This window comes from Sesamum indicum, linkage group LG10 (assembly GCF_026168435.1).
Source record: "Sesamum indicum cultivar Baizhima isolate 11 linkage group LG10, ASM2616843v1, whole genome shotgun sequence".
In the NCBI taxonomy this organism is placed as follows: domain Eukaryota; kingdom Viridiplantae; phylum Streptophyta; class Magnoliopsida; order Lamiales; family Pedaliaceae; genus Sesamum; species Sesamum indicum.
The window spans coordinates 14,264,061-14,287,339 of NC_142666.1; the positions used below are offsets into that span (position 1 = coordinate 14,264,061).

The window sequence follows — 23,279 nt, forward strand, 5'->3', positions numbered from 1 at the left end:
AGATATCTCCTTGGAAAGATTTGACAAGCAAGGGGAGTTTTGCTAGGTATTTCTCGAGTTTTTCGAATGAGTCTTGGCATTTACTCCCGTTCAAAGTTCTTAACTTTTCTCAGCACCTCAAAAGAAAGGCATTATACTTCATTAATATTCGTGGGGACTTTCACGTCCAAGATTGCCTTGATTTTGAGTGGATTTGCACCGATGCCCTTTTCTGTTACTATGAATTCTAGAGCGTATTTTCTTCATCCGAAAGACACATTTGGCGGGGTCAAGCTTCAACCTGTACTTCTTGAGGACCTCAAATGTTTCCTCAAGATCAGTGACATGATCTTTTTGCGGACTCTGTTACTCAAATATTTTATTTTCAAAATATTCTGGAAAAATTATATAAATAAAAACTAAAATAAAGTTTACCACTTCACGTTGCATTCAATTTTGAGGCTACTATACAACATCAGCCACAGTTAAACACTAGAAATACATGAGATAATACAATGCTGAAAATATAATACAGACTCCAAATCACAGAGAGGGGAAGAGAATAATAAAAATAAAATAAGATGTAAAAGGAAAACAACGGTTAACCTACTAGTAAGGACGGAGGACGTGATATTGTCAACTTTCCTCGACATTGAACCAGAAGAACAGGGAAGTGCGAGTATATATGACCCGAACTTGCTGCAGAGAGAGAGTTCCGCTTGTCAACACAGCCTTCGCACCTCCTTCGATCCTCGTTCGCGTTACAGTAACAGAATCCGCAGTATTCTTTAGTACAGGTTGAATCCCACGAGGAGCAGTTGCAGTAGTTACAATGGCATGAGATAGATGGTCTAAAGGATTCGACTCGCATTGAAGAATACAGCCATCAATTGTGAGCCTCCCGCTCCTATGAAGCAGGCAGCAACCGAGCTCTGCTCTTACGGTCAAGTTCGCAAGTTTGCACGTTGACAAGAACTCCAGTGCACTGTTCAGACAAGGAATAGCACATCTAAGAAACTTCCTTTTAGCCTGAACAACCTCCAGTTGATAGTTTAACAGACCAATCCAAAATGTTGGATGATGTTTTCATGGTAGAGTGCCTGAAGCCAACTACTAATATTCTTGTGACCAGAAAGATGCAACTAGTATCCATCTCAAAAATATATAAGTGGAATACCAACAAGAGTATGCATCCAATGATGATGACACTTGATTAGCCACGAAACCTTATAGGGTTTGGCAAAGACAACTATCAACAGTTGGAATGCAGAGAAATCCAGTTGGATATAATTTTATTCTGCCCCCCAAGATTAAGGAAATAGACCAATCATTGATGTGATTAGCACTCAAGATTAGTCCCCAAAATGAGATACAGTCAGTAGCTCTGACCTGTCCAGCAGCTATGGGGAAAATATTCATTTATTAAGCAAAAATGTCATCTATGAATGACCAATTCAGAATTAAAGACAGGACAAAGTGAAAAACTGCAAACCTCTCAGAACCGCGGGAGCAGATAAGTGTTGTATCATCAGGAAGTTCACCTGCACCAATCTGAGAAAATATACGGATATAAGATACTTCTTCCCTATAATAAGGTACAAGATGAAGGCAAGAATTAAGGGCCAGTAATTTAATCAGCTACATTAAGACAGCCAAAACTCAACCCCCCACCAAGGCACTCTCTGTCTCTCGTCCAGATGAAAATAGAACCATGTAGACAAATATAAAGAGGAAGATGATGGAGACAACAAGAAGAAAGGCCAAATGAAAATGAGATGAGTAATCCAACATGTGGAAGCAATGTGCGACCTGTATAAAGTAATCACAAAATAACTAGCTGTCATAAAGGAGCAGCAGCTTTAATCAGCCAAGCAAGAAAGAGGAGAATTTAACACTGAGAAAACGATAAGGGAGCACATAATTCAGCATAGAAAGGAGAAAATTTCATAGTTCGTTCCAAAATTTCCCAAAGCAGCCAACTCTAATGGGGGAAATACAAGTTCAAGACAGTTGATGTCTTTGGAAACTCAGCAGCATATCCAATCATGTACAGTTTCGGCAGATGTCATCTCATGCAAAACGAAGTTGGCTGCATGAGAAGGTTGATTTCTGTATCAACTAAACATTTCTCATCCAAAAGGAAATTGGCTGCATGAGGAGGTTGATTCCCCTATCAACCAACTATATTATACATCAGTAGACTAGTGATTAATGCCTCTATAAAAGCACATTGTAAATTGTATTTATCTGAAACTACCATGGGTTATACAAAAATATCATGGTGATACACAGACCAGTGACCATAACCCCTCATTTTTGCTGATGTGTAACTGAAAAAACCTGTTCAATATCAGCATCTTATCTAGATTAAATCATGGAGGTCAAGCTAACATCAGGGTTATGCAGACCAGATGTCCAATGCTTGATACACAGTAGATATACCAAACATCATCCTTTTCCTTTCTCAAACATACAAGAAAAATGAAAAAGAAAATCATAAACAAAATAAGAGGGAGATTTGGACTTATTGCTGTTTTAAAGGAAGAGAAGCATATTACCAGGCAAAGAGGCTTTTTAATCTGAATATTAGAAGTGCGGTGAATCCCTCCTGCTGCAATCAGTATAGTGTCCCCCGGCCTGCAAAGCATTGCGTCAGAAGAGTTCATCTTTTCAGGACTAGCTGTTTTACCTGAAACTTAATGCAAGAATGTATAGCTTCACTGCCTTGCAGCAGAAACAGCTGTCTCAATGCTAGGGTAAACTCCAGGCTGAGATAAATCTTTGACAGATCGATCTACGCGCAACCACAGCCGAGGGTGACATGCCAGGAAACGCCATCTGTGGCAAACGAGGGCGGTGTTATACCTATCTGCAAACTCAACAGAAAATCGTGACGGAATACGAAAAAACAAATTGAAAAGTTTGTGACTCTAGGACAATAAATTAGTTACATATTATAGTGCCTATGCATAGAATGGATGGACAAAGTAGTGAACAATTAGCATCTATTCCTTGTTTCCCCTCCGAAGATTCTAAAACTACTCCTTACAAGTTTTCCATATTAATAAGAAACAATTTGCTAAATATATTAACTGGAAATCATCGGCAAAGGAGTAGAATGCATATGGAACTTTAACATGGAAAACAGATTTGGAGAAATTATATTCATCAAACTTAGCAAACAGCACCTCACTGTTTCGCCAGAAATGACTACTTCCAATAAAAGCTTCAACATTAAGTAGTAAACTATAGCAGAAACTTGCCCTTAGCTCAATCAATGAAAAATAAAGTCATTAACTTTCCGTCATTCGACCAAACTAAATTCTATTTATAAAATAACAATTCAACTCTAGAAATGTCCACAAAATCGAAAAAAAAAAACCAATAATTCAGCTACCTAAACGGCAATACCACAGGAACAGGCACAAAAAGGAAAAAGGGAACAAGAATGCCGAACCTGGGATAGGAGAGAGGAAGCTGAAAATGAGCATCAGACAGCCATCGTCAAGATTGTTTATGTGAGAACCACGAAAAGGGTTCTTCGAATGCCTTGCTAATTTCTTGAATTTGGGGTTATCCATCCAAAAGAATTAGGGATTTTTAGGGACGATGTCTGGTGGAAGGAGGATTCTATTCAAGTATTTTCTGCAGTTGAGTTGCTTCACTCGCTATCCATCAACAAATTCTCTCTCTCTCTCTCTCTCTCTCTCTGGTTCTTATTTTGGGAACAGACGTAAGAAATAGCCCAATATTGTAACCTAGTTGGGCTTTAGGTACTAAGTACATCTATTGGGCTTTTTGTATAGATAGGTTGTTTGGATAATTTCAATTTATCTTATGTATATATATTTAATTGAGTGAAAAAAATAAAAGTAATAATATAAATTAATATTAAGTGTATATGAATAATAAATAATTAAATAATAAAAAATATAGTTATTTTTAAATGGAAAATGTATAATTAATGGCATATTAGACAATACATATTTTGTGAATCATTATTAGGAGTATCATCTTAATAAATAATATAAATTTTTATTATATATGTTTAATTGAATGAAAAATAATAATTAAAAACTTATCAAATTAATAAATAAATTAAAGTTAGATGTGTATGAACAAATATTATTAATCAAATTAATTAATAATAAAATGTGATTATTTGTGGAAGAAAAAAGCATATTAATTCTCATTTTGAGAACCATTATGATTACTATAGAGGTCTCCCCTTAATTGATAGTATTTATCTATACTAATATAAAATACAAAGACTTTTATACTCACAAATAATGATTAATGATAATGTCGTACTAATATTTTATGAAGTCAAAAATGCCTTTCAACTGATGAAATAACTAATTTATTCAGCTTTTAATTTAACTGTTAAATTAGTTTACTTTTTTTTTCTTTTTTTGTAACGTAATGTTTTGATTTATATATTTTACTCTTATTCATAATATATTTTAAATATAAAAAATTATTTATTATATGCACACAGAAATAGCGTGCCATAAAGGCTAGTACAATATATAATTGAAAAACACCCTATTAATGTCTTCAATTTATTGGTATATTAATTTTTTTAAATTGAATAATTATTTTTAACTTCTCCACTCATCATAATTTTTCAGAACTATCCATTTTGATTATTTTTTTGTTCTCTTATTTATTTTTATCTTATATATATATATTATCTTGTATTTATTTTAGATACTTTTTAACTCTATAAAAAGTAAATAATATCATTTTAAAAGTATTTTATTTTAAATATTTTATATAAATTATGCATATACATAAAATATGCCACATTTACTAATAGATATATAATTAAATGCAGGTAAATATAGTGTCATGGTCTTACATAACTACTTTTTTAAAACTTCTTTCTCTTTCTTAAAGTTTCTACATACATTTTTTTCCTCTTTCCAATATCATATCATTATCTTCTTTTATTCATAATTTTTTTAATAAATCCCATACTTATATTAACCTATTATCTATAGTAATATAAAATAAAAAAACCCCACACTCATAATTAACAGTTTATGACACCGTTACACTAATTTTTTATTAAGTCAAAATATCCTTCGACTGATAAAACTAGACACAGTTGAAGATCCAAGAATTAACGTCATGAAGACACAAATCGACCTGATGAAAGATCAAAAGCTTTATATCCACTAAGAAAACATTCAATTCAAGTCAAATATTTCAAACTTATAGCATTTAGTTTGGAACAAGTCAAAAGACCCTTAAATTTTAACGTTATTTGAAGATCAAAGTCAATGGAAAAGAGACTAAAATATCAAGTTCTACACCCGAAGCTAGGCCTGTCAACGAGTCGAGCTCGAGCTCGACTCAGGATCTTCGAGCTCGAGCTCGAGCTCGACGAGCTGGCCGAGGTCAAGCTCGAGCTCGAGCTCGACAATTTATTCTCGAGCTCGAGCTCGAGCTCGAACTCGAGCTCGGTTTCTCGAGCTCGAGCTCAAACTCGAGCTCAAACTCGAGCCGATGAACTCAACTCGAGCTCGCCAAGCTCGACAGCTCGAATCATCATCATTATTATTATTATTGCTTTAAATCATGAGATCGAATCATAATATTTTACATAGATATAGTTAATTATGTTCATACCGTCTGATATGATCTAATTGACACAGTCTTGTATATATTTAAATTTCGTATGAATCGGGTGCCCGAATTTTAAAATTTCATAAGTATTGATTAAACTTTTTAATCTCATTATATATATAATAAAATAATAATTAGAATTGTTCAACCATCATCATCATCATTATTATTATTATTATTATTATTTTAAATAATGAAATCGAATAATCAAATTTTTACATAGATATAGTTGAAATTAATATATGTTAACAATTTGCAAAATTTATGTATTTATAAATGTTAGTATAACATTGATGTAACTATCATCTTACATTGTTGAAAAATATGGGTTAATCGGGCCATCAAAATTCAGATTTGACCGTTAGATATGATAAAACTTACAAAAAAATACATTTGGTAAAGTTTTATATTTACTGGATATACGGATGTTGAGATATCGTACTCGAAACATAAGAGTAATCATTCAAGACGGTGTATCGTTGAATCAGGCCATGTGATTTTAAATCATACCATCGGATATGATCTAATGGGCACAATCTTGTATATATTTAAATTTCGTATGAATCAGGTGTCCAGATTTTAAGATATCGTACTTATTGATTAAATTTTTTAATCTCATTATATATATAATAAAATAATAATGAGAATTGTTCAACCACCACCATCATCATCATCATCATTATTATTGTTGTTGTTATTATTATTATTATTATTATAAATTTTAGATTAATTCATAGGAATTACTAAATCTTGACATAAATTTATAAATAATAAAAAATTATAAGTGAATTAATTGTCAATTTAAGAAAAATATAACGTAAAACAAATATATATTAAAATATAACATAAAGTTTATATATGTCATATTAAATAATAATTTTAATTATAAAAAAATTATAATTTACTAAGTTGTTGATTAAATTTATTTTCATATAAAGATTAAATGTATAAATAAAAGTACCATAATTTATTACTATTCAAAATAAAATGTATGATATTGATTAATAATTATAATATATGGTCAATTTTAATTATAAAACTAATCAAATATTAAATATAAAATTAAATATATAAAAAATTTAAAAATAAAATATTCACCAGCTCGCGAGCCAGCTCGCAAGCTGGTGAACAGCCAAATATGAGCTCGAGCTCGAGCTCGAGTCGAGCTCAAAGTCGAGCCGGCTCGCCGAGCTCGCGAGCCGGCTCGACTCATCTGCCACCCCTACCCGAAGCTGGCAAAATCAAGGATCACATTTTTTAAGAGAAGAATTAGAGGGGTTAACTATTTTAATATTATTAAAATATATATAAATATAATTTATATAAATTATATAACAAATATATGTCGAGTTGTGGATGTGATCCGCAACTCGACTAAAAAATTATTTTTTTTTTTAAGAAATGACATCCACGACATTATTTTTTATTTTATTTTTTTGTTTATTTTATATAAATTAATTTTTAACAACATAATAAAATTAAAAAATAATATTAAAATTATATTAATTTAAAAAATACAATGAACTATAAAAATATAATAGTGCATTTTTTTTATACAATTCTAAAAAAATACAATTAAAAAAACCAATTATTATTGAGAATCTTGCATTGGCATATTTGATTGTATAGAAGAATCTCTTTGTTGGGTTTGTTGCCTTTCACGTGTTTGCAGCCAATTCATCTCGTTGTGAATACGTGATTTTTGATTTCGACCAGGGCGTGTATAGATACGAATAGTAGTATCGTGGACCAACTAAAATTTTGGGACATCCCAACAATCTTCGGAGTGCATAGGTTTAAATGACTTAGAATATGTATTTTTTTAAGCCATTAAATCATAATAATCTATCACTATTGGTGCAGCATTAATCATGTATCCAATGCATACATTTTGAGTGTGACTGCAAGGGATGCCAAATTAAGTCCACTTACTGTATGAACAATATCAGTTCGCAATTTTGGCACATGGGTATTGAGTCCATGTCCATTATGACGTTTTGTAACAGCAGAGGCGAATTGTTGAAACAGATGGTATTTGGTGATCATATGCTCAACAAAATTTTATTGCCAACGTGTGAACATCTTATTTGCAAAATCTGTCCACAGTTAGTTGTTGGTCAACATTACACTACTCTTTGCAAACCTCTCACAAAAATAATGGACAGTACATTGAAGTGTCATCTCAACTATTGCTGTTAACAGTAGGCCGCAAGTCCCTTTCAAAAGTCCATGGATGCATTCTGACATGTTGGTCGTCAAAATACAGCATCAAAAATGGGAATCCTACTGCAAGGTTGACCACGCGCGTCAGCCTTAAATTTAAGGCTGACGGGAACGGTCAGCTTTAAATTTAAATTGAACTTTGATCAATTAGCTGATGTGTCTATAAATAAGGGTCAACCTTTATTTTATTTTAAAAAATTTAACAATAAAGTTTGTAAAGATTTCGCGCGTTACTTTTTAAATATTATTTGTTTGTTAGAAAAAAATATATTTTCTTATGAATAGATAGATGAGCAATCTACGATCCTCGTGATCGAAGTGTATTGTCCCAACAAACACAAGACAGGTATGATGATATTCATGGAGGTGAACTTCATGCCGTTCTGAATGCAAGACGTGTGGATGGTACTTTTTGGAACCATTTTCAACAACATAATATTCTCGTTCGTGTACAACAAATTCTACACCAAATAGGATTTTATGGCCTCTACAGGTGCGGACGGCTTATATATGATTGCCATCTTATCACTGCATTGGTGGAGAGGTGGCGATCCGAAACACACACTTTCCATCTTCATGTAGGGAAAGTTACAATTACCCTACAAGATGTTCAAAATAATCTGGGCACTTCCAATTGATGGCGAGCCTGTGACAGAACTTGATTTCAATCCAATCATTGTTCAATGGCAGGACTAGTGCTTGACTTATTTAAGTTTTCGGTCGGATGCAAATGCGTTCAAGGGTTCACAATTGCAAACTCAAGCAATTATATCCCACTTAGTGGCGGTTGAAATTACTCATAATACACCCCATAAAATTGTTATCCAGTACGCTCGTGTTGTTGCGTTGCTCCTATTGGGTGTGGTGATGTGCCCGGATTCATCAAAAAATCTGGTATTATTACTATATCTTTCAAAATTAAAGGATATAGAAGCAACCAAGAACTACAGTTGGGGAAGTGTTGTGCTTGCATTTTTATACCATGAATTATGCAATGCAAGTACAAAAGGCAAAGCTACAATTAGTGGCGAACTGCAATTATTACAGGTAATATTTAATTATTAACTTATAGACAATTTTTTTGTTATAAATATTAATTAATAACACATGCTTGTATTATTTATACAGATTTGGGCATGGTCACGGATCACTCTATTTTGTCCTGAACTTGGTGCAGAACAGACAGACAATAATCGGTTGCTCCCAACAACACTGTATGTTGCTACATGAAATTGTGAGCATACCTTCACCCGAATAGTACGGGCCACTATTCGAGTCATAAGAGATATATTGGATGAAATACAGACAGATTAAGTAACTTATATTTAATATAATGCGTACATTTATACCGTGAATCAAATGCATAGTAATTTACATCGTTTCATTTATTACAATTCATCTGGCAGCCATATGACATGGACTCAGATGTCATTATGGCTTACGCTACTGATTTGAACTCCCAACTGCGGAGATCATCATGTTCCTTAATATTCTATGCTATAGTGGAAATACATTAAATCAAATGGGTCCTTCTCCAATTCGGGATGTGACAGAATATTCCAGAAACGATGGATACTTAGGATTTTATCCTACATTAGATCTCCCAAAAAAATCATACGGGTATAGATTGGAACCTGTAGCACATAGAATACATCACTAGATGGCAAAGATGATATGACACGATTGTACAAAGGGCACCCATTTTCAATAGAGGAGATATAGAACGAGGGAACTGTGAATGGTACTACAACATAGCATGAAATTTCGCATCATCATCTACTGACAGACGTGTGAGAAGCAGGTACCAACCTGGAGACACACCTATGTTGCAAGTTGTGGTATGTTATATAATATCACATACTTTATTTTAAGTATTTTTTGTTTACAACACAACATTCATTATTTTTTTACATTCTTCAAGCAGAAGAGGTGAATACTCCTGAAGCTTTGTGTCAATCTAGCTACTAAATATTGAAGGGTATAGTCAATTGGTGGACAGATGGAACACAGGTTACATATTATCAAGGAAGTCATAACCTATCAGCCACAATAAATTGCTATGCCATCCGATGATGCTCCCACCATATCGCACAGGCAAATAAGTTTTAGCCAAATGTCTATTGGTTCAATTGAAGGTCATGATGTTGGAGTGGATATAACTGGTCCTTCTACAGTGTATACACTTTAAGATTATTACGTATCCCAACCGCCTTAAAATTACTACATGCCTCAACCGCCACAAGATGATTGGTTTCAATTGGCTCCATATATGCCAACCCATACAGAAGATTATTCTTCACACATACATCTTGACCTTGGCCTTGACATTAATCAACCATATGCACCAGGATACAACATTTCACCAATTCCATTTCCATCATTTAGTACATATCATTATGATGTGGAGTCTAGTTCTGCAATAATATGAAGTCGGTTGGATATTAATGCCAGTGGTGAAGATAATGAGGCATAAAATGAGCCAATACAAAATATGGGAGAGGAAATAAGAAGACCTCGGCGTCAATGTCATAGATGAAATTATGGAATAGGTAAACATTTTTTATATTGCATTTTTATTGTAATATTTTTTAACAATATGATTTTTGGATTTTAATAATTGGTTGTAATTATAATTATACAATTCTAACATTATGATTTTTGAATTTTAATATGTTGTTAAAAATTAATTGAATATAATTAATGTATAAAAAATAAAAGGAGGGTGTCATGGCTGACATCCATGAGCACCAAATCATGGATGCTATCCACGACCAGCTCATTTTCTTTAAAAAGAATAATTTATAACTTGTGATCCGCGACTCGACATATATTTTGTATATAATTTATATAAATTATATTTATATAATTTTTAATAATATTAAAATAATTAACCCAAAATTAGAGGATGAAATAGACATTGTTGCCCATTTTTACAGTCAAATATATATTTTTACGATGATTTAATATAATATTTTGGTTTATATATTTTATTCTCATTTATAATATATATTTTAAAATATAAAAACTTATTTAATATATGTATGTATAAAAGACTTGCCACAATGGCTAATTTTAAATATAACTTTAAGTAGTTTCTTTATTTCTTAAAAATTGAATAATAAAACTTATATGAGTATTTAATGATTTTTAAAAAACTATGTGCATGCTTAAAGTGTGCTATAAATTGCTAGTATACCTTAGGAGTGTTCAACAAAATTGTTGGGCCGTCCCAACCCAAGTCGTACTGCAATTAGCAGGCTAAGGATGGTTGGGTTGGTCTGCACTAATAAAGAAAAATTAATTATATTTAGACCCCCTCTAAAAATGCTATATTACACTTTTCTCTAAAAATTTCAGTTATACTTACACCCGCTCCAAAAATTCTCAGTTTACACTTGACCCACTTTCTTTAGGGTTTGGATGGACAATACTGATGTAAACCAAAAAAATTATATAAATTTTTAATTTTTTCCGTTATTTAACATTCCCATTTTATTTTTGTACTTATAAAGGGATAAATATAATATATAAATAGAGAGAGTAAGTTAACATTATTATATTTTTACTTCACAAGTACAAAATTATTATATGAAAATATTAAATGAGTGGTAAGATTAAAAATTTGCTAATATCAGCATTTTTCATTTAAATTCTAACAAAAGAGGGTCAGGTGTAAATAATAAATTTTTGAAAGGGGTGTAAGTATAATTTTAAAATTTCTTTTGGAAAAATTATAATTTCGTATTTTTAGAGAGATTTTAAGTGTAATTAACCCAAAAAAGGCAATTAACAATCTGCTCGGTATTGTACAAACATGGACCGAATACAATATGATTGAGCGCAATAATAATAACAATAACAATATATTAGATTTTTGTTAAACTTTTACTAAAATTTTAATAATACATAAGCTAATTTTCAAGACAATTATAACAATTATGATATTTTTTGTTGATATATATATATATATATAATATGTATGCATATAACAATGAAATGAATCTATTTATTTATACAGTTAAAAAAATGCAAGAAATTAAATAGATGATATCATCGTATTGTTATAATATAATTTCATAATTATTCTAACATCTTAATTTATTTAACATAATAATATTTAATATTTATATATTATTATGATCATTTTTTTATATTATCTAATCCAAAATAAGATTTTTCTTAAATTTTATTCATAAAAATAAAATTGATAGATTTTTTATGCTTATTTGTATTCTTTTTTTATTAAATATACAAATATGTATAAGTGCTTAATCTATATACAATGTAATTGATATATCATATTTTTATATTTATGCTAATTATATTCCAACTAGACAAATATTAGATACACAAAAAAAAAATGAAAAAATTATACAGTCCTAAAATTAAATTAAATTAAATTAACATTCAAATGTTGGAAAAAAAACTCAATCTATTCAATCAAAAAACTTTTAAATTATATATGTTTTACAACTCATTGAATTAATGTTGGAAATTGTAAAAGAAAATTTTGAATTGTAAAAGATAATGCCTCATCAAATTATCTTGCTATCATTAATTTATTTGAAGAGAAATATTATTGAAAAGTTTAATTTGACTTTATATGCTTATTGAAAAGGTAAATTACAAAGAATTTTCTTAAAATTTGTCAAAACTATAAAATTTCTTTAAAATTAAATGTCGTCTAGCAAATACTCCGGTAATATCTCAATATAGGGGGTATTTGTTATACAACCATTAATTTCAAGAGAGTATTTATAATTTTTCAAATAACAATGAAATATTTATAATTACGATAAATTTTCGAAAAGTCTGTTGTAATTTACACTATAAAAAAAGATGATATTCAATAGAGATATACGTCGTAATAGTAACTACTGGGGCAACCTCTATTCTTTGGTACAGCCATTTTGATGAATTTCTTTCGACCATCAAAACTAATTAAAAAGAAAAAAAAAATAGCTCAAACAAGAAATTAGTAATTAAAAAAGATCTATTCTTCAAAATAGGTTCTTGCATGAGACTTATTATGCACATTAATTGTCAATTACTGTAATGTAAATTCATCAATAATTGGTACTTCCAGTTTATATTATAGAATGTTTCTTGGAAGTTGAGAGAGACTCATAGAATGAATATTATTAATTTATTTGGTATGTAGATTTTTATTTATGTCTTTAGAATATGTATTTTGATATTACAAATTTTATGTATTTATAATCTATTTGATCATATAGATGATCGAATCTATATTAAAGACCCCACACCCCGCCTCAATCTAATCAGACCTCAAAGTGCAATTTTTATGATTGTCGGATTGAATTTGGGCTAAATTTTTTAAAAATCGCAAAACACTTTATTGGGTCGAAAATGACCTAACTCTCATCGTGTACACTCCTAGAATATACATTATGCAAAGTGAATTACCTCAAAGTCAACATTTGAATTTTTACTGTGATTAATCAATGTTTCTCATAATTTTTAAAATATGACCAAAATGTGAAAAAATTATTTTTTTGTCCTTTAACTTTAGCCCCTATTAGTTTCAGCCCTATAAATATGTCTATTATTTTAGTCCTATAAGTTTAAAAAATAATGACAAATAATCCTCCGGTCGGTTCAATTTTAATTTTTGACCGTAAAGATAACATGGTAGTAAAAAATTGGACAAATTATAGGAGTTTTTAATCCTACGTGGCTTTGGACATGAGTTGGAAGACATGTTAGACATGTTATGAATGGAATAAAAATTTAACATATGTATAATTATATATAACTTCAAAGCATGTTGCTACCAAAAGCCCATATTTCTTCTTGAGAATCTCCTAATTGTTTCAGAGCAACTAGAAAGAGATTTTTTAACCAGAAAGAATTCGATGTAGATGTAGGATACCTATCCAGAAGTTTTCACAACTCAATTATAAATGATAGAATCATCAAAGATTTTTGACCTTTTTGAACTCTGTCTGTAACTCACTAGAGGCCCGAGAAACAAAGAGAAGATGTGTAGGAATGAGATATGTAGCACCCCCTTCGCTACAAGGGCTATATCTAGCCTAAACGTCATACTTATAGTAATCCCTGTGTCTATATATATAAAGGCACATAATCATCTAATCAATATTCATATGTAATCACAACGTCATAACGACATAGTCAACCCACAACATCACATATATACAAATCAAACACCACAGGTGATCCACCACAGTTGATCGCTATGTCTATGTTCTCTTTATACAAACAAAATAAGATTTGTACTCTAGCTGACAAGAGGAGAAAACAGCATACTGGCCCGACCTGACTGAGTATAGTGAGTAGACCTATTCTTCAACAGTCAGATACCTCAAAGTCTACTCCTGAAAGAAAATGTCAACAGAGGGATGAGTCTGCCACTCAATAAGTAAATAATCAGCCCTATCTATATATGTATATCAAACACAGCCCAAACAGGACAAGTAGGCAACATGCATGGATTACAGTCAATTTAACTCCAACATAATTGTAGTACATCACATAGCTATCTCACAATAAAATAATCAATTAAACTTTCTTTTTCCTAATTTGCTTACCAGAAGGTGATATCGTGTTTTTCCCGTCAACTCAGTCTCACCGTTATATAAATTCAAGTGAATCCCCTTGACAGCCGGCTCATCAATCTCATTTCGCATCATAGCTCTTTCATTTCGCAGCATCGCTCTTTTCATATCATATATTTTTTTTTCATATCGCAGCATCGCTCTTTTCATTTCACATCTTTTTCATATCATTTCGCCTTATAGGCTTTTCAACACATCAAGGGGTATTCACACCACAATTATATTCAATTTCCACCACTCTCTCATATCCACATATCACCATTCTTGTAAGCAATTAGTAACGTAAAATAATATATCAACATAGTCTCATTTTCAGACATCCACAACACATCAAACAACAAACATAATATTTCAACGTGTCTTCGCATTCCACGTACACAATATCGTCAATCAAATTAAATCATTCACCACTCATATATTTTCAGATAAACCAACGTCAACATGAACCACAAATTTATATAACAGTCATATCACAAATAAATGGAACATGTATAGATAATACTAATTATTTACTTACCTCAACCTCACAACGTTTCTTTCTACTCAATCGCTAATTGTCAGTCCTTTCACCTCACCCCCGTATCCTATAATGAGTTATACCATACACAATTAATGTATCCAGAATATCGTAATTTCTTTAAAATATAATATTGAATATCATTTGTACAATTTCTAATAATTCTTTAATATTTCATTTCTATCGAAATACAAATCTTCATTTTTTCTCTTTATTAACATACCATTTATTAAATATAATTTTCGAAATATTTTTATGAATTTTCTATCAATTTCTCGTTATTATACACTTTAATTGAACAATAATATATATAATTGCGTATTTGGTTAATAATTCCGATGGAATTATATAAATTAACTATAGTAATATTCAAATCTAATAAATTTAACAATCTAATCGACCAACAATATCATTTTTATATCCAATTTGATATTTAATTCGACACTATTTTAAATAGCCAAATCCATAAAATATTTCAATTAAATGGTACATCGCTTAGTATAAACAACATTTAATAAACGGACTAATTAAATAATATAATTATATAAATTAATAAGAATTAAAATTAAAATTCTTACCTCCCGCGCCAACTGAAGAAGAACAGAAAAATTGCAGAATATGCAGTGAAATGATTTGACAATATTATATGTATATATATTATGTGCTTATCATGGGGGTGGGGCGGTGGGTGATGGCCCACCCCTCCCCCAATTCATTTTTCTTTCTTTTTCTTTTCTATTCCTTTTCTTTCCTCTGTTTTTATTTTTTTTTAATTTAATTTAAACTTTTCTCAAAATTTCCATTACATCCTTCTTAAATTTTTTAATTAATATAATTTGTCCCCAAATATTATAACGAATTTCAATTTAACCCGTTCGAATTTTATTATATCTCAAATTCAATCTATAATTTATATACTAATTAAATCTAAATTTCTAATAATTATCAATTAGTCTTCCAATTACGTGAAAAATTCTACGGACGTCACAAGATATATCCAACAAGAAGAAGGAAAAGGAGTAAATAGAGGAACTTTGAACATTTCGTGATCTCAGAATGGTCGCTATTTCGATGAATCATTTCTTTGGACAGCAGAAAATTATGTAAACACTTACTTAAAATATTACTTATCTATAATTTCTTGTAACGTATCTTCCAAAGACGAAATAGTCACTTCATATTATGCCTTTTGTTATTGACTAATTATGTTATATTTTTATTTTTGTGTTATTTGTTTCCTTAATAAGAAGTTGAATCTAATATATTTTAATAGTGAGTAAAATTTTATAATGATTGTGAATGCATATTATGTGAAATGTTAGCATGATATAAAATTGATACACTTATGTCATTACTAATATATATATATATATATATATATATATAAGGAAAGTATTAAATTCGAATGGAATACTAGATTAAGGATACGAATGTTTTCTCATAATAAGAATAGACGCTCACGAGATTGTCACTGTTATATATTTAATGATAAGTTGCACTTATTAGTATTATGTTATGTCTAGTATACTATGATAAAAATCAAAGTACATGAATTAAAGTACAATCTCAAAATAAATTTTTACCATTCATATTAAAATAAAATCAAGGAAAAATTATATTTTGGTCGCATATGGTGGAGACTTTTTCAATTTAGCCCCATTCATTATGATTTTCTAGGAAAATTGCATATCAAAAATTAAAATTTTTCTCAATGTTAGTTCTCACGTACATTTTTCCATCCAATAATTAACTAAAAATGGACACAAAATGTACAAAAAATGCTAAGGTAACATTGAGAAAATTTTTAACTTATGGGATGCAATATGAGAAAATCGCATAAATGGAGCTAAATTGAAAAGGCCCCAATGATTAACGAAAAATTTACAAAAAAAATGTTGACGACTCCTTTAATAATTGGTCGAAAAATGTACGTAACGACTAAAATTGAGAAACTTTCGACTTGTGAGAAGCAATATGAGAAAATCATAACAAATAGGACTAATAAATTAAAAAAAAGACCCTAACATATAGGAGTAAAAGTGTAATCTTTTCTAAAATTATTTAGTTAGAAGTCACCAATTTTATATTTTTCGAAAGCATTTCTAATTTAATAAGATTGATAATTTTTATTTAAAATTTCATAATGTTAATTCTTTCTGTTGGAAAAAAAAATTGGTTTCAAGTAATCGAAACAATGTTTTGAAATATTACAATCGGATTTAAGAAATCAAAAGCAATAAAACCACGTTGGAACAAATAACAAAACACAATTAGAAACGCTATTTACGACAAGAAATTTAAATAGAAAACTTACAACGAGAATTGTATCGTAACAATTCTCAGTCTAATTTGAAGTTGTTAATTTTTAACCGAATCGCAGAATAACTGCTTGCCTTGAAGAAAATATACGCCCCGTATCAGCAGTGCACCGGGTTCAACGTAATTTCTCCCAGGATAAGACGGTTACAGTTCTTCGATTTTAGCACTATACCGAAGAACACCTCGAACAACACTCAAAAGCTTATTGAAACAAGAGACTCAAATCTTGAAACAAAATATAGAAGCCAAAAGAGAGAGTTTGAGAGAACTCAAAATGAGAGCTTGTTGTTTTTGGTGTAGTTTCTCAAATGACAAATTTCAGCTATATATAGAGGGGCCATTTCTTCCCAATTAATGCAAAAATTGAAATCAGCCATATGGCATTCAATTTCTATTTGTGAGTTACAGCACTAATATCCATGAACGGCCGAGGGAATAAAGAATTGCAATCAATCCAAATGAAGGCTGATTTTGAACAAAATTGCTGTTTCATCTCATATTGAATTGCAAATTGAAAGCAGCAATTCAATTTCTTTTTCAAGCTGTAAATTGAAAATTGGATGTTTACAATGAAAAGGGTCTTCAATTCTATGGGTTTTCAAAACAATCCCAACAATCCCCCACAAACTCATAGATTTGAACTCAAGTTTCCATGACTTGCTTTCAACAATGGTACCTTCCGGTTTGAACCACTGTCTGAGTTATCTAACGTCAGTTATCACCAGGTTAAATGGAACTCAGCCTTGAATTTAAGCCTGTGAGTGTGACAACGTCTGCCAGTAACAACAAGCCACCAGCTTTGTGTTGATCTTTAGGGTTGACACTTAGGCCATGTGTCCTGATCCTGTTCATGAATGTTTTCAGAAATAACCCAATTCCTTAGTTGCGGCCAAACAACAACATTCATTTAGTTGGGCGTCTCCAGGGATGCACTGCTAGCATCTCGTCTTATAAGACTTGACCCCATTCAGAGTTAAACTCTTACTATACTGGCAGTAGCAGCACCTTCCAGAATTTCAGGGGATAGACTCCAGATACAAAGTATCAGTCTATTTGGTGCTCTGACATACCCTTACGACTTGTTGATACCACATTGGACCTTCTTTGTGTGATCTCCACTCAAAAGGTTGGGTTGCCGTCGTAGATATATCACTGATGGGTTTTCAGTCCCATCCCCAATCTGGACTTATGAACTTGTGACAGATTCAATCCTTTCGTCAAAGGATCAACCACATTGTCCTTTGTTCCCACAAAGTCAATGCCTATTACTCTGTCTGACACTAATGCCCTTATAGACTTCAATCTAATTTGGATGTGTCATTTAGTCTTTTGATTGTATTTACGACTCCTCACCTTTGCTATTGTGGTTTGGCTATCACAATGTACAACAATCGGTGAAAGAGGCTGACTTACAATGGGAAGTTGTGATAACAACCCAAATAGCCATTCTGCCTCGGTACCAGTCGTATCTAACGCACATAACTCGGCTTCAAACGTAGACCGGGTTATCAAAGTCTGTTTTGCAGACTTCCAGGAGACTGCTCTCCCACCTAAGGTAAAAACATATCCTGAGCACCCATTACTCCCAGAGTTTTTGGCTATCCAGCTAGCATCACTATATCCCTCAAGAACAGTATGGAATCTGCCATAATGTATGGCCAGTGACACCGAGCCATTTAAGTACCTTAGTACTCTATCCAAAGCACCCCAATGAGTTTTGTCAGGACAACTAGTGTATCTAGCCAGCTTAGAGACAGAAAATGATATATCTGGTCTCGTGCCATTTGCCAGATACTGTAAGCTCCCAATAATTTGGGAATACCTTAGCTGTGCAACCGGAACACCACTTTCATTTTTGAATAAAGCTACAGAAGGATCATATGGTGTTTTAGCAATTCTACTGTTTTGATAACCAGATTTCTCAATTATCTTCTCAACATAATGAGATTGAGAAATGGTTATCCCATCAGTTGACCGAGTCAACTTGATACCAAGAATCACATTAGCCTCACCCATATCCTTCATTTCAAACTTGTTTTTCAAAAATGACTTGGTTTCGGTAATAATATCTAGACATGATCCTATTAACAGAATATCATCCACATACAGGCATAGAATTATCATTTTATCTCCTTTAACCTTGCAGTATATACATTTATCATTCTCATTTACAGTGAAGCCAAATGCAAGAATCGTTTTATCAAACTTTTCATGCCACTGTTTGGGTGCTTGTTTAAGTCCATATAGAGACTTAACAAGTTTACAGACTTTATGCTCGTTACCATGAGCTACAAACCCTTCAGGTTGATCCATGTGAATTTCTTCCTCGAGTTCACCATACAAGAAGGCTGTTTTCACATCCATTTGGTGAATCGGGAGATTATACACCGAAGCAAGTGCCATAAGCACCCGGATTGTAGTCAATCGAGCTACCGGGGAATAGGTATCGAAATAATCTATTCCCTCCTTTTGTTTAAACCCTTTGGCCACCAATCTGGCTTTAAACTTATCTATGGTCCCATCAGGTTTCAGTTTCCTTTTAAAAATCCACTTACATCCAATAGTAGTACACCCCGGAGGGAGATCGACTAGCACCCATGTTCCATTGGAAACAATGGAGTCCATCTCACTTTTCACAGCTTCTTTCCACTGCTTGGCTTCTGAAGAGGCCATAGCATCTTTGAAAGTTATCAGATCATCCTCGATGTTGTAAGTGACAAAGTCACTTCCAAAATCCTTGACGATCCTAGCTCTCTTACTCTGTCTAGGTTCATCTGACTCCTCATGAGTCTGATTAGAACTACTAGGACCAACCCCCACATTTGACATCTTTTCCACATGTTCAGGAATAGATGTGGAGGTAAGTGAATCATCAAGCGAAACATTAGAAGGTATTCCTGTTTTTAAAGGAAATACATCTTCTAGAAATACAGCATCACGAAATTCGACTATTGTGTTGACCTCAATGCCTGGAATTTCTGATTTAATAACCAGAAATCTTAAGGCATAACTTGTCTCCACATAGCCCAAGAACACAGCATCGACAGTCTTAGGATCCAATTTCTTTCGTTTGTGTTCTGGGACTAGCACTTTTGCTAGGCACCCCCACACTCGAAAGTATTTCAGGCTTGGTTTCCTACCTTTCCACAACTCGAAAGGAGTACTCGTATTGTGTTTCAGAGGGACTCTATTCAGAATATGGCAAGCCGTATTCAAAGCCTCTCCCCACAAATACTTTGGTAACCCAGAGGTTAGTAGGAGACTGTTAATCATGTCTTTGAATGTTCTATTTTTTCGTTCAGCCATTCCATTAGACGAAGGGGAATAAGGAGGAGTCTCTTCATGAATAATGCCAAATGTTTGACAATATTCATTGAACTTACTCGACTCATATTCTCCTCCTCTATCGGACCATAGTCTTTTAAGTTTCTTGCCAGTTTGGGTTTCTGCTTCATTTTTAAACAAAATAAATTTGTCTAAGGCTTCATCCTTATTTTTCATGAGAAACACATAACAGTATCTACTGCAATCATCTATAAAGGTGATAAAATATCGTTTGTGGTCCCTGGTTAAAACTCCATTGAACTCACAAATATCAGTGTGAACTAAATCAAGTATTTCCGAATCCCTTTCAATTGACTGATAGGGTTTCCTAACTTGTTTAGCTTCTACACAAACTTGGCATTTGTGATTTCGTTCAATATTTTGACTAGAAATTAGATTCAAATTCACATTCGTTTGATCGAATTGAAATTTAAATGACCTAACCTACTATGCCACAGAGTAGAAGATTTAACATTCAATATAATAGAATCAGAAACATCAATTTTATTATTATCAACTCGAACTTTGAACAAGCATCTAAGTAGCCTTTACCAACAAAAATACCAAATTGCTGAATAACAACTTTATTAAACCAATTCATATCCTTCCCTAACTATTACAGAACCACTAATAATGTTTCTTCTGACAGTGGGTACATGATGAACTCTTTTCAGCGACAGAATGCGCCCTGAAGGAAACTTCAAGTCCACGCTTCCTATCCCAAGTACTTCAGCTGTACTGGAGTTCCCCATGCTTACTGTCCTTCCACTGATGGCCTGATAAGACACAAAGAGAGATTTATCAGCACAAACGTGCACATTCGCTCCAGTGTCAATCAACCAATCATATGGTTCGTAAATAGTCAAGAGTTCGGGTTGTACAGATACATACCCATCAGTTGCTCCTGAGGTGCTAGCTCCGCTAGAACCTCCCACAACCATGTTGACAACTGCCTGCCCAGTCTTGGCCTTTTTATTAGGACAAAGCTTGGCCCAGTGTCCAACCTGCCCACAGTTCCAGCATGGTTTGTTTGCTTTTGGTTTCTTATTTTTGGAGGCCTTGCTTTTATTGATGGCTTTCGAGTTCGTGTTAATCTTATTCACTTTTGGTTTCCCCACTATGAAATTGGCCCTTGGTTGATGTTCAACAGGCATCTTGTGCGTTTGATTTCTATGTTCTTCCTCAATGCTGATAGCAATCATAAGATCATCCAGAGACAATCTCCCTTTTTGATGCTTGAGTGTCATGCCAAAATTTTCCCAAGATTTGGGAAATTTGTCCGCTATAGACATGACCAGAAACTTCTCGGGAAGCTTCATCTCAGCATCAGCCAGAGCATGCTCAAGGTTGATAATCTCATGAGTCTGTTCAGCCACAGATCGGTCCTCAACCATTTGATACCTCATGAACTTAGAAACAGAATACTTTTCGAGCCCTTACTCTTCAGTATTATATTTCCGGTCCAACTCATCCCACAGAGACTTAGCAGTGTAAGAATCGGAACAATAGACATCGAAGAGCGTATTTGACAGGGCTGACAAAATCACTCCTCTGCCTATTTGATCCCTTTCTGTCCACTGCGCTATCTCAACAGTTTTGGGATCGGTATCAGTAGGTTCAGGTCTGATCACCTGAATCACTGACAAAAGTCCTTTCATCGTCAACCAAATTTTCATTCGCTGTTGCCAGCGTTTGAAAAATTGGCCCGAAAACTTGTCCGGTAAACCGGTCAAGTCGACCTTTTGTGTGATCGGAATTGCAACAGAAATCGGCTCGGCCATCTTTTAGTATTTTAGGAAACTAAAAGTAATATTTCAAAATAGCGTTTTCTACAACAGTTCCAACACAAAATCCGATTTTTCAAAACCTGTATATTTTCTTCAAGATTGTTGGAAAAATAATTGGTTTCAAGTAATCGAAACAATGTTTTGAAATATTACAATCGGATTTAAGAAATCAAAAGCAATAAAACCACGTTGGAACAAATAACAAAACACAATTAGAAACGCTATTTACGACAAGAAATTTAAATAGTAAACTTACAACGAGAATTGTATCGTAACAATTCTCAGTCCAATTTGAAGTCGTTAATTTTTAACCGAATCGCAGAATAACTGCTTGCCTTGAAAAAAATATACGCCCCGTATCAGCAGTGCACCGGGTTCAACGTAATTTCTCCCAAGATAAGACGGTTACAGTTCTTCGATTTTAGCACTATACCGAAGAACACCTCGAACAACACTCAAAAGCTTATTGAAACAAGAGACTCAAATCTTGAAACAAAATATAGAAGCCAAAAGAGAGAGTTTGAGAGAACTCAAAATGAGAGCTTGTTGTTTTTGGTGTAGTTTCTCAAATGACAAATTTCAGCTATATATAGAGGGGCCATTTCTTCCCAATTAATGCAAAAATTGAAATCAGCCATTATGGCATTCAATTTCTATTTGTGAGTTACAGCACTAATATCCATGAACGGCCGAGGGAATAAAGAATTGCAATCAATCCAAATGAAGGCTGATTTTGAACAAAATTGCTGTTTCATCTCATATTGAATTGCAAATTGAAAGCAGCAATTCAATTTCTTTTTCAAGCTGTAAATTGAAAATTGGATGTTGACAATGAAAAGGGTCTTCAATTCTATGGGTTTTCAAAACAATCCCAACAATTTCATATATATATATATAAAT

General features: G+C 32.5%; 1 protein-coding gene and 1 long non-coding RNA gene across 2 annotated transcripts; both read right to left on the bottom strand.

Moving 5' to 3' along the window:
• Positions 1 to 404: 404 nt before the first annotated feature.
• Positions 405 to 3,698, bottom strand: SKIP5 (SKP1/ASK-interacting protein 5). The gene is made up of 5 exons (XM_011093526.3): positions 3,437 to 3,698; positions 2,704 to 2,848; positions 2,538 to 2,616; positions 1,472 to 1,530; positions 405 to 964 (listed from the first exon to the last, which is right to left on the bottom strand). The coding sequence occupies exons 1-5, from the start codon at positions 3,558 to 3,560 to the stop codon at positions 616 to 618; spliced, it is 756 nt and encodes a 251-aa protein (XP_011091828.1). The 5' UTR covers positions 3,561 to 3,698; the 3' UTR covers positions 405 to 615.
• Positions 3,699 to 13,942: 10,244 nt separating this feature from the next.
• Positions 13,943 to 15,567, bottom strand: LOC148786704 (uncharacterized). The gene is made up of 3 exons (XR_016068009.1): positions 15,528 to 15,567; positions 14,950 to 15,016; positions 13,943 to 14,192 (listed from the first exon to the last, which is right to left on the bottom strand). It is a non-coding gene; the product is annotated as an uncharacterized LOC148786704 (long non-coding RNA).
• Positions 15,568 to 23,279: the final 7,712 nt, after the last annotated feature.

Bases quoted from the DNA above. Each gene is read 5' to 3' on its own strand.
- SKIP5 (XM_011093526.3), bottom strand. From the start codon at position 3,560: ATGGATAACCCCAAATTCAAGAAATTAGCAAGGCATTCGAAGAACCCT. The intron at 2,617-2,703 runs GCAGTGAAGCTA...AATGCTTTGCAG, and splicing joins ACAGCTGTTTCTGCTGCAAG to GCCGGGGGACACTATACTGA. The intron at 965-1,471 runs GTTTGCAGTTTT...TTGTCTGAACAG, and splicing joins TGCTCCCGCGGTTCTGAGAG to TGCACTGGAGTTCTTGTCAA.